Source organism: Pteropus medius, unplaced genomic scaffold (genome assembly GCF_902729225.1).
Source record: "Pteropus medius unplaced genomic scaffold, Ma_sr-lr_union100, whole genome shotgun sequence".
NCBI classification, from domain to species: domain Eukaryota; kingdom Metazoa; phylum Chordata; class Mammalia; order Chiroptera; family Pteropodidae; genus Pteropus; species Pteropus medius.
The window spans coordinates 9814767-9827082 of record NW_024349519.1 but is presented as its reverse complement, the minus strand read 5'-3'; the positions used below and the strand labels follow the sequence as shown (position 1 = coordinate 9827082).

Sequence of the window (12316 nt, the reverse complement as noted above, 5' to 3'; positions counted from 1 at the left end):
CTTTTATCTGTGTGAATGTATTTCTGGGTCTCTCACTGTGTCTTAAATTTCCTAATCCCCTCTGCTTATAAAGACATCAGTCAGATTGGATTAGGGCTCACCTTAACTTAATTACATCTTTAAAAATTCTGTCTCCAAATATACTTATATTCTAAGATACTGGGTTAGTGTTTCAACATAGGAATTTTGGGAGACACATTCAGTCTATAACAGGCTCCATGGAGCATTCTACTGAAAAAGCATGGGGTGAACAGTTAGAAATCTGAGCTCAAGTTCTCATTGTTCCTCTCTCTATGGGTCTTCAGAAAATCATTTAACCCTCTGATTCTCAGTGTTCTAATCTGTAAAATGGAGATTATGACAGCCAAACTCAGTTAAGTATTCTGAGTACTAAAAAGCTTTCGTTCACTGTAAAACCCATAGAGAAATTGACCATGCATATACTTTTTAACCACCCTAGTCCTCAGTTTCTTATTTCTAAATAAAAATAAAACCTATTTTTTGAGTTTTTATGAGGATTAAAGAGCTGTTGCATGCAGAGTTCTTAGTAGAGTGTCTGCATATACAGCACTTAATAAATATTACACGTTACTATTATTTTTCATCTTTCCTCTTCCTTCTACATTCCTTCTGCATGCTCTTCCTTGTGCGTCATCACCCTAATCCCAATTATGGAATAGTTTGAAAGAACATGGCCAGGTTTACAGAAAGAACAAGGGATATCTGATGGTCATAAAATAGGAGGTCTCTATGCTGTGATCATTAGCTGTGGAGTTATCTAACAACAATCCATAACTGTACTGTCTCTGTCAATTCTTAATCTAACAGCTTTCATAATTAAACATTCTTGCTTTCTTACTAACTGTTAATCATCTGTCCTTATTGAAAGGTCCTTAATGAATATTGACTATTTACTCCAAGTAGGTAAGATTTTTGTTTCAAAATGATATTTATTTGAAAATAGCAGCCATGTAATATTCTATGACAGCAGATGTTCAAGTAGGTAGATTTCATTATTAAACCTATCTTTCTTTAACAGTCATGAAAACGGTACATCAAGTTAACAGAGATATTAACTGTCTCACCAAGAGGCATGTGTGTGCTTTGTATCATGAATTTCCATTTCTCCTGCCAGTATTTGAGTATATGGGTTGCCATTTTCAAAATGAGAGAGGAAAAAGAGGAAAGCACATATTCCTTTCCTTTTCACTTTTCTTGTTAAAGGAAAGATGCTAAAAAATGATGGCCTTACGAAAGACGGGGGAAGAGGTCCCAGGGAGAAATAGAATATGAAAGTGAGTAGGTGAATTCTTAGGTACGTCAGAAAAAGAAATGTGGAAATATAGTTTTTATACAATGGAAAAGAAAATAATCTATCTAACCTGTAGGCCAACAACCTTGAGGCTGATCCTAGGCACATTTTTGGAAGTCATTGACTTTCATCATATGTTCAGACTTACCCTCATTATCTCATAAGACCAGAGAAAGTGGTAACATGATATATCTAAATTTTGGCAAAAAGCTAACCAGGTATTTTATATTTTTTAAACAAATAGAGAAATTCTAGATGATAATTGTTTGGATTCATAATTGAAAGGACATGTTCAAAGAGTCCAAATTCATAGATTGATGTTTATGAAATATTGACTCTACTTAGCCTGGCCTTATTATTAGTTGCTAATTTTAAATAAAGATGAAGATAAAAAAGTCATTATCACATTTTCTGGTTTGAAAGAGAAATAAGATGGAGAGGAAGTTAACATGCTAGATGACAGAATAGGATCTAAAAGATGTTTCAGGTAGGAAAAGGTGAAACTTATTGGAGGCGAACATAAAGCTAAAAGTATATAAAATATTGCATTGGAATTCCAGACACCATAAATATAGGATGGAGGAAGTATGACTTGATGGCGCCATCTGTAAATAAAGTAAGCTCATGGGAAATAGCAGTGTGATATGGCTGCCAGAAAAATGCCATGCTGGCTTCCACTCTTTTAATAGATCAGGGTGTCTCAGATGAGGCAAAGCTCTGCCACTCCACTCCACCAATAACATCTTCTCATACATGAGTTCCTTTCCGAACATCTCATTTTTAGAAGGTTGTGCACAAACTGAAACATGGTCAGGGAGCAAAGAGGAGAGTGAGAGAAGTGGAAATAGTGTCTGATGAGCAAGAAATTTGCCAAAGGAAAACTCAGGGGACAGAGATTGTTTTCATGGGAAAGTGTTATAGCACCTGGTGGAGTTTATGGTCATGAGGGCAGGAGATGAAATGGTAGGGGAGCATTAGTTCTCAAGTCAGGAAAACCAAGGGTTGGAGTCCAAGCCATTCTGTAAGAGACTGTTGGCCACAAAGAGCTGCTGCTCTGCCTTCCACAAAGCATCTGGGCGCCAAGGACACCATCCCTGCAGCACCACTACTCGTCCTGGCCAGGTATGGTCTCCACAGATCAGCTCTGACCCACACTGTCCACACCAACTCCCACCACTGTCATCTGAGCCAGTTGTGGAGCCAAAACACAGAGGTGTTCCCTGCCTCCTTCCATGTGAGGCTCTCCTCCCATCTCAAACAGCCACCAGTGGGCTCATGGACTCCCTAAGGCATTGACTTTTAGAAAATTGATTTTCTAAGTTGAATTGAAAAGTTTAAAAACAGTGGAAGCCTGAGGAGAAACCATATGAGAAGACTTTCTCTCCCTGCCAATGAAATTCATTCATTTCAACCACCTTATTATCTCCATTCCTGCACCTTTTATCTTGCTTTACATTTTTAAGGTAATGAGTTGCCTTCGAATTATTATGTCAACTGTCTGGCAAAGTTCTTATGTTTCTTTGATTTTATGACCCTAACATTTCCTAGAGGTAGCTGGTGTCAGTTTGAGAGACAGCTAGAGTAGTGAGTAGAAAATAGACCTTAGCACCAGAAAACTTTAAATTTAAATCCTTGCTCTGCCACTTTCTAGCTATGTGACCTTGGGCAAGTTAATATAAGTGGTGATTAATTTAATCAATGAAAGTTTGCTGAATACCTCCTGTGATGCCAAGCTCTGTATTTGTTTCTGGTAGGAAAGATTATGAAAAATGTTAAAGAAAAAAATAGGCTCAAGATATGTGAGATTTTGATCTACTCCCATATATCAAAAATACTTATTTTTCTCATGGTAGGAATAATGAAAATAAGAACTCCATAGTGTTGCTAAGACAGATTAATATAAAGTTCCTAGGAGAAATTACGTCATGTTGATTCAGCAAATAATTTCCTTCCTTAGTTCTCCTTCTCTTTTATATCTTCTTTTCTACTTGAGGCCTTTGTTTGTAGAGGAATATCATACAAGGGTACTCTTTGCGTGTAATCAAGACAGACCTGTAGGTGCTTTAAGCGATAATATCTCTTATTCGTTTCTGCCCTTGAGGCACTAACAGTCTCTTGAGTATGCTGTGACATTTCTCAGGCCTGTGACCTTATAAATGTATAGTGTTATTTAATTTAGTTCTGAACATTTTAAGTAAACACTTTAATTTTCTAAATATATTTAATTACTATTAGTGGAGACCATAAACAGTTTATAGTTGCTAAGAAGTTTTTGGCCAACTCATTTTTTTTTTAGGTGTACAGCCTAGATGTTACAAGCTCCAGGAAGCATTCTTTGATTACTTAGATTTAGTTCAGTTCCTGCTCTGAAATCCCCACACTTCTCTATAATGGGAAGCAATGCAGTGATGTGTCCATAAGTTTAATTCAGTCCTTGGATCATGCCATCCTGGATTCAAATTTCAGCTTCGCCTCTTAGTGGACTCTGGCAAGTTACTTAACCTAAGTCCCCTCCCTCATCCACAAATTGGGATTAATAAAACGAGGTTAAAGGTTAAAGGAAAGATTAATAAAACGAGGTATGGAGTGCCTGCACAGTGCCGAGCACCTGGTGAGCAATTAGTAAGTGTGAGGTTCTGTCATCATCATCATCACCATCTTCACTGTAATTGTTTGTTGATATGCTTGTCTTTCTCAATTGACTGAGGACCATATCTCTGTCTTCCTCTTATCCCCACCTCCTAACATAGTTTCGGACACATAATAAGAGTTTAGTAACTTGATTGTTGAATGGTTGAGATGAATTTTGGTGGCTCAGATGACAGCAGTGGCTGCTGGGGTTCTACAATGCCTCCTCCTTAAAACACATAATTTTCATCTGTTATGCCCTCAAAAGCAATGAGATGAGGCCTGGTTCCTTCAAGAGGAGCTCCTAGACAGAGCAGGTGAGATCATGTAAAGCCCACAGCATCTTAGAGCTAATACAAAGTATGGGCTGATACCTACTGGCTATTCAGCTAGGTTAGACATGCATGTGATTGGGGGGCTGCAGACCCAAGTAGAAGAATTTAGAAGACAGGTGAGTTGGAGCAATAGAGCTATTTTTCAGATTTCATTTTTTTATCTGGCACCATATTATTTATGGAATTTGCTTTAAGGATAACACTTAGCTAAGTACTAATAAATAATAAATGCAAATAAATAATAATAATTAGCCAGAATTGGTGCTACTTCTAAATAAGGAAAAACTGATATTTACTACAAATGTAAGGAATATCCATCACATCTTAAACAATTCATTAAGGGAGTGCATTATATTATGACCCTGCTCACCTGCCTTCTAAATTTCATCACAAAGCATATTTCAAATGAGTAATAATCTGTGATTGCATTGGCAAAAATATATTTCTAATATCAGTGAGATATCAAAAGCATTTTACCATGTAAGTACTCTAGTCTAATTCTAGGGCTTGCCATTCCACAGAGGCCGAAACTTTGCTATAGAAGAGCTTCATTTACACTTCCCGGGTAATGTAAGACATAAAGTCAGATTCCAGATGATTTTCCAACAGTTCATGTTCATTTGCATCCATTGCATTTACCCAAATACACCATAGGAGGGCAGCACACACCTGGTTAACTTAAACAGAACTGCATGTCTCATGGCCTTATCAAAATCGTTACCTAAATTAGTCTAAGATATTCCAAAATTACCACCTAGGTAGGAAAACTATTGGCAAAGAAAAAAGGAGCATAAAAGAATTCATCCTTTAAGACTCTGAGTTTCTACAAAAGGAAATCAATGAGCTAATCATGCTGCAAAGTGGAAAAACAAACAATTAAAGAAAAAAATTCCCCACAGCTACGAAAAAAGAAATATTTGTTACATTTGAAGGACCTTTACTGAGTGTGTAATCTGAATACCAGATACTAAATGAGGATCAGATCTTCTTCCTATTAATAAGCAATAATTGATAAATTACTCTTCAACAAAAACTATAGCCTCATTAATTCAAGGCTGTAAATCCAGAATTTGTGACAATTTGGCTTAAATATTATCTACATAACGTATAGGGAAAGAGGTATGCTAATAAGCATATACATAGGCTAAGCAGTTAGCAAGAGCATATGCTGCAAGTATTTAAGAATAATTGAATTTTTAAGTCTAACTCTAATTTTAACTTTTTTGCAAAATCTTTTCGCAGAAATATAATCCATGCATTATAACCAGCCTCCCTGGTGATTCTAGAATGGTCAGCCTGGTACCAGTAAACAGACTGTTCTCCGATTATTTTAGAACACCCAGCACATGGTCTTTCTTGGCATAGATGATTAACATAACTGATCAGCTAAAGCATAGACTTTTACTAGGTAGCACTTTGTCAACCTAGTGTGAGTTATATTATGTGACTTTAAAATGGCCAAAAATAAAACAAAAGTAGATTTCCCATTTGGGTTAGCTTTCTCCATCTGTCCAAATTACTAACAATTACTGTATAATAAACATTCTAAGATTTCTGCTATCAATTCTTGCTTTTGATAAATAAAATCTATTTTCAGAAAACTGTAAAGATGATTTCCTTCTCCAAAATCCTTTTATCAATCATGGAAAAGATTATATTGCATGCTTTTCTCAGTGTGCTCCTATGGGACTGATGATATGGCTGTGTGTCTTGACAAAGTCAGTTAGTGAATATATTCCACTTTAGAATAGCAGATCTAAGTGCTAAGCAAGTAACTATTATCATGTTCCAGTTCAGGACTTGAAGATTTTTGATTATATTAATAGACACTTTATTTTTAGATGTATCGAAGTACCAAATATGAATGGCCACGTATGTCCTAATATACTTGAGAAATCTCACTACTAATTTTGTCACTAATTTTTTAATACTGTATTTGAGAAAAGAAGTCTTATCTTTTCTATTGGCATGATTCGGTGGGGGGAGAAAGGTTTAATTCAGATGTTTTGTGTGAATGCACATTCCTCACTAAATCTCTCAGGCAACTGCTTTAGTTACCATTACTAACATAATGCTCTGTCGTCTCTTTGTATACATGTCTAATTTATCAGTTTCTTATAGATTGTCAGCAGCCTGCTGCCTCCGTACCGCCACAGTGCTCACAACTAGACGGGAGGCAAGACTGCCCTACTGTCAGGTAAATTCAGACGTCCTTTCCCTCTGCACCCAGATGCATGTCAGATCCATAGACCCCAATCTCTCCTTTCCAAACATAACTGTATTTGCTACATTTTATTTGAAAGATGGGTGACACAAACACACATTGGATACTTGAGGTCCATATGTGCTCTGTGAAATTCCAAGAGAGTTAAGAGTTTATTTTCCTGGCCGCTATTGGGCAGACTAAAGGTTTACTCACTGGTGTAGTAAATATTTGGATTAGTTCAGTGTTTCATTACCTTCCAAAATAGAAAACCTGGAGTTGTTAGGATGTTTGGCTTATGTTTTCAGTTGTTTGTATTTTGTCCTTAGAATATCATTCTCAGGCAAACAATCAGGAAGGATATAAAGCACATCTTATGTCTATTCCAAGACAACTTTATGAAAGTGTTTCTGTTTTCTGTCTATTCAATGACCCTCATTAAAACTGAAATTGAAAGGTGGGGAAAAATTTATAATTGGCATTCAGAAAAAGAATATATGCAGTGATAGAGCCCTCTGGGTGAAAGTAACTGGAAAAATTTTAAAGACAGGTTTGCATACTTCCTGGACACTAAACTAGAGAGTTTGCTGACAATTTATATTCCAGTGAAAGCTTTGCAAATCCATTATGAAATCACTCTCCATCCTGGGTGAGTGTCAGAGCACCCCATCAGGACCTCATCTTCTTCCTGTAATACTTCATATCCAGTTAACTGGCTTCTGATGATCCCAAGTTTTAAAATCTGGTGTGGCTTTTATATCTGCTTATCGTTCTTTCCTCATTTTAATGTATCTGTTGTTCTCCTACCAGGGCAAGGACTTCTTTTGAGTAGGGGCAGGCCCAAACATATTTCCATGTGTGTCTGAGGAATGGATGTCAGTAGTAGACTGCATGGGGTCATGGGTTAGCCGGAGAGCTGTGGAGCCACAGTGCTGCCCAGAAACACAGCAGCAGCCAAAGCCCCCGCGTGACTTGGTCTCTGAGGCTGTTATATAGCCAGCTGTCTGTGTGGGAAAGTGGGTTAGCAGGAAAAGTACATGATTAAATAGGCCCCAAGCCAGTGTCCCCCGATCAATGTCTCAGCCTGCCATTTCCATCACTTCCAGCAACAGGGTTTTTACTTTGGGAAAGTTCTTTAAAAACATACAAATGCCATTTTATAACAGGAGCCATCTATAGAGTAATTTCAATTATATAAGTAATTAAATATAATAATTATAAGTGTTCAAACCCATCTCATTGGGATTCTATGTGTGTAGTGGTGAAGAACGTGAACTCTTAACCTGTAATCTGTTCTCCATCAAACACCCCTCTTCCCACCCAGGGCCTGGGATGGCGACAGGCACATGACAGGTGTTCAGAACTGTTGTTTCCAGGAATGAGTGAAGGAGCTCAGGAGTCAGACTGCTTGGGTTTGAATTCCACCTCTAACACCTACCAGTTGTGTAATCTTAGAAAGTTGCTTTTGCTGCCTGAAATTGCATTTTTTTCACTTGCAAAGTAAGACAGGGAGTGAGGCACAGACCTGGCCCCATCGTGTGCTCTCGATACCTGTTATGGCTATTAACCTTTCCTCAGGACAAAGACCCACTGGCTCCTTTGTAGCCTTTCTCATTTGCTTGAGCAAAGAGTGGAAAGGCTGGTGGAGAATATTTTTAACTTCATTTCACCTTTCTTTTATTGGAGAACCAGTTTGACGAAACAGTTACCTGTCCCAGTTTCATATCTTCTGAAAAAACGGATTTTAGATTGCTTGCTACCTCCATATGGATGATTTACTTTAAGGAAAAGCAATTTAATGAATTACAACTGTTTCTGGTTTCCACCCACGTGAATATAGCATGGTCCAGAACAGGTTTCTACGGTCCCCCCTTGTGGTCCGCACAGAGAAATGATAAAATGCATGCAGAGCTGAAAAGGCTGTCTTCTTCAGAGTTCACCGGGATTATGAGTGGCTTCCTTCCCATCCATGCCCGCTACCAGATGGATTGATTTTAACTCCCTCCTTGCCCTTTTCACTTCTTTCTGGCAGAAAAGTTAACACATAGCCAAACTTTGAATTCTTATCGTATACAACTTAAATTCTTTACCCTTGTTAGTCATCACAACCCCCATAAGGTAAGCACAGTTATTACAGCCATTTTAAAATGAGGAAACCAAGGTTTGAGGAGGTAACATGACTTGTCCACGGTCACTCATCCTGAAAGCAACTGAGCTCAATGACTCTGGCACCCATTCTAACCATCAGCAAACACGCGACACCCCACCCTTTAGTTGTGCTGTGAGGAGCAAAGTCAGAAGATTATTTAAATAATCCATGTTGGCACTTTATCTCTGAATCGAAAAGGAATGTTTGTTTAACAAGAAACAAAATGTGCTAAGAATGTTGAGTGATTTCATATCAGGTGTTCTATCTGTTTCTCACTTTAAAAATGGTTTTACTTCCTTCAGTTTATACATATATTCAAATAACTTTTTAGGTGTATGGTTTTGAATAAAAACATTGTCTCATATTTAAAAATATAAACTCATATGTGCTTTTTACAGACCAATTCTATTGTAGAGTAAGTTGTTTATAGATAATAGAAATGATGTGGAACAGATGCCCAAAGTGTTGCAGCCCTGGATGTAATATTTAAATATAGAAAGAGGTTTGGTATTTAGCACTTCTCCTCAACAACTTGCTTGCTTAGGGGGAAAAACATTCTGAATATATACCCATTTTATATCTTAGTAATAGTTCCTAGGCCTACTGTTCACAACATGGTTTTACCTACATAAAGTAAGCTCTTGAATGGTATAGGTTGAATGATAAAAGAGCTCTTAAAGATATTTAGGAATCAGAGCTGAAACTGAATTCATCCTATATCTGAAATGATTAAAACATATCAAATATTTACATTTGAGAAATAATTTCTTAATCTGTAAGCCAGAAATATGCTTCTCTCATATAATATACAGTGTGATTGCATTTTATGCAAATTTAAAAAGTAATACTATAATATAAAATATTTATACTCTCATTTTACGTAAGAAATCTGAAATAATGGAAAAAAATTATTTTTCAATTACAGTTGACATTAAATATTATATTGGTTTTAAGTATAACACATAGTGATTAGACATTTATAGAACCTACGAAGTGATCCCCCCGATAAGTCTAACCCACTTGACACCATACTTAATTATTACAGTACTACTGGTTATATTCCCTATGCTGTAATTAACATTTCCCTAACGATTTTGTAGCTGCCAATTGGTACTTTTTAATCCCCTCACCTTGAAAAAACTTTTAATTATCATGAATGTATCATGTCAAGGTATTGGGCCAAGTGAACCCCAGCCTGTGTTTCAGTTGTTGCTCCTTGTCTTCCTTTATCAATAAGAGTATTGAACTACACGCAATCTTCAAAAACTGATTCTTCTTATGCTACTTGCCATAACTTACGTTGAATAACATGTTTAATCCCCTGAAAAGAAACTGATTCTAGATTATGAATATTTAATGGGAAGAAACCCTGTCGAGTCTGTGGGAAGGTCTGTCTGCTGCTGTTTCCTGGGCCATCTGACCCTGTCTGGAGGGTAGAGGAAGAATCTTGCCATGCAGTATTTTCTCGGTCCTTTTGTTAAAGCTCCAGGTCTCTCATGTTTACCTACCACGTTTTAAAAAGAGATAGGAAAAATTTTTATCACTGGTTGTTCTAACTAGTACAGAAGAGCATGTCTCCTTTTAAACTAAATTTATAGCAGTTCAAAGACTTTAGGAAGAGAGACCTCAAGCAGATCGATATTTTACATAATTATGATTTTGTATCAAAATTCAAGAGATATACACAAAAGATAATTTCAGTACCAAAGATTAAAATTTTAATGCTAATTTTAAATGAGTTCAATGGTAATATTAGCCAAAAAAAAAAAACCCATAAAACTATGTTTATATAAATAAATAATAATAATAAACTTTGAATAGTTTTCTCAAACACTACCTATGGCAGAAATGAATTCTGTAGTACCGAATTCATGATATAAGGATGGAAAGCAGAGTTTTAGGAAAACACCAGTCTCTTTCAATAAAACAAAAATCCACATAGTGGAATTTCTCTCTCGTTAGATTTCAAAAGGTCTGAACCTAACTGGGATTTGCAATTTTACCTTAGGAAATTCAGTTAGTTTGCTTTCTTATTCTTCAGAATTATTTCTCACCACATTGATGAGCCTGAGTGTTTTGTGTTTATTTAAACCAGAGGCTCTCAGAGGTCTACTTAATAGAATATGTCTTAACTCTTTAGTCTTATTTAAACTACCAAGCTAAAGCATATTAGGATTCCCTTGGCAAATTGAATTCACATCTACCAGAGAACTGATTTAGAATCTTAAAGCCTTGGTCCAGCACCAGTAGCTTGTTAGAAATGCAGATTCTCAGGGCCCACCTCAGATCTATGGAACCAGAATCTGCATTTTACCAAGCATCCCAGGCAGTTGATATACACATTAAAGTTTGAGAAGAATTGATCTAAAGAAACCTCACAACTAACCCAGACACCTAAGGGAAGGAGACGGTGTGCAAAAATTGAAAAAAGCAATCCCAAGGAAGAGTTTACATGTCATTCCCTAACAGGTCTTACTTTTCCGTTTTGTTCATGATTTTGAAAAGCTGCAGTTGTCTTGGCATGCTTTCTTTTTCTTTTTTTTAATTTTTTTTTTTCCTTTTCAAAGCATGCTCAGGGGAGAGAATTGGCATGCTTTAGATTCAAATGATTCTCCATGCGAAATTTCTGTCTGTTTGGTTTTTTTAATTTCTGTGAAAATAATGTGTCTGTCTAACCCTACACGTATACCTGGCCCCTTATAAATGCGTTTCTTGCTGACATGCTTGTTTCTCATTTTCAGTCCTGACAGAGCTCTCCCTGACGAGCAGCCACATTCCAGCTCGCAGTGCTCCCCTCTCCACTGTCTCTCCAAGCCTCCGTACCCCTAGTCTTCATCTCCTGTCGACGAATATCTGGGGTGAACATTTCGTAGCCACACCCAGGATACTGCCCACGATCCAGCGGGTGTTTTCTTCTCAGTTGTTAGATGTATGATGGGATTAGTGCCCATCATTTTGGAAGATGAAAGGAAGTTGAGAAGAATAACAACACACAGACTCCAATGTTGTAAAATGTTTTTTGATTTCTCTAAGTCACAGATAAACTTCTTCAATCAAATGGCTACAGTTCTGTTAAATGACTGCAGTTCCTGTAAACAAAACAAAACAAAACAGGACACATGTATCTCAAATGTCTGGCTTTACCTCGATAGCATAAGAGAGACCTAAGACAATGTAAAATACATAGACCGTAAAATCATCTTTCTTCATATTTCACATTTGGCTATAGAAGTTGATTCCAATATTTTTTCATCATTGATATTTATTTTGTATTTTATTTGCCATATGATTTATGTCTACAAAATTCATTTCTGTGAGAGGTGAACTTAATTCATTTATTTTTAAATAAGCATAATTTGCTCAATTAATTATGAGTTTTAATTTAGTTCGAAACCTGGAATTGGCCAGACGGTCATTTTTCTTGCACAAAATGATAAATGAGGTGCATCAGAATGTTAACAATAACGATTTTGCTGCTACACTTACATTGTTTATGCACTTATTTTCTAATCAATAGCTCATAAACTGCTGGGTTTTTTTCTTTTTTACTAGAATTCTTCACTGGACATTAAGTAAATCTAAGAAAGAGACTATGTTATGAGTCATTGACTTATTCAACTTTTGACGGCATCTTTAATTTTTAAAAATTGCAGACAAGTAGATGCACTGGTGCTGCTCCCGTGTGTGTG

At 36.6% G+C, this 12316-nt stretch overlaps 1 protein-coding gene across 10 annotated transcripts in view; it reads left to right on the top strand.

Moving 5' to 3' along the window:
• The window catches only part of BICD1 (BICD cargo adaptor 1), a 167754-nt gene extending 155534 nt beyond the window's left edge, over positions 1-12220 (top strand). For 5 of the 10 annotated variants that reach the window (XM_039882349.1, XM_039882344.1, XM_039882348.1 and 2 more), the window contains one exon: positions 11369-12220. In XM_039882349.1, coding sequence (XP_039738283.1) covers positions 11369-11562 — 194 coding nt within the window. In that variant the 3' untranslated portion in view covers positions 11563-12220. Of the gene's footprint in view, positions 1-6386; positions 6473-11368 lie in introns of all 10 variants that reach the window. The other 5 variants (XM_039882352.1, XM_039882345.1, XM_039882351.1 and 2 more) reach the window with 3 other exon arrangements.
• The last annotated feature ends 96 nt before the right edge of the window (positions 12221-12316 follow it).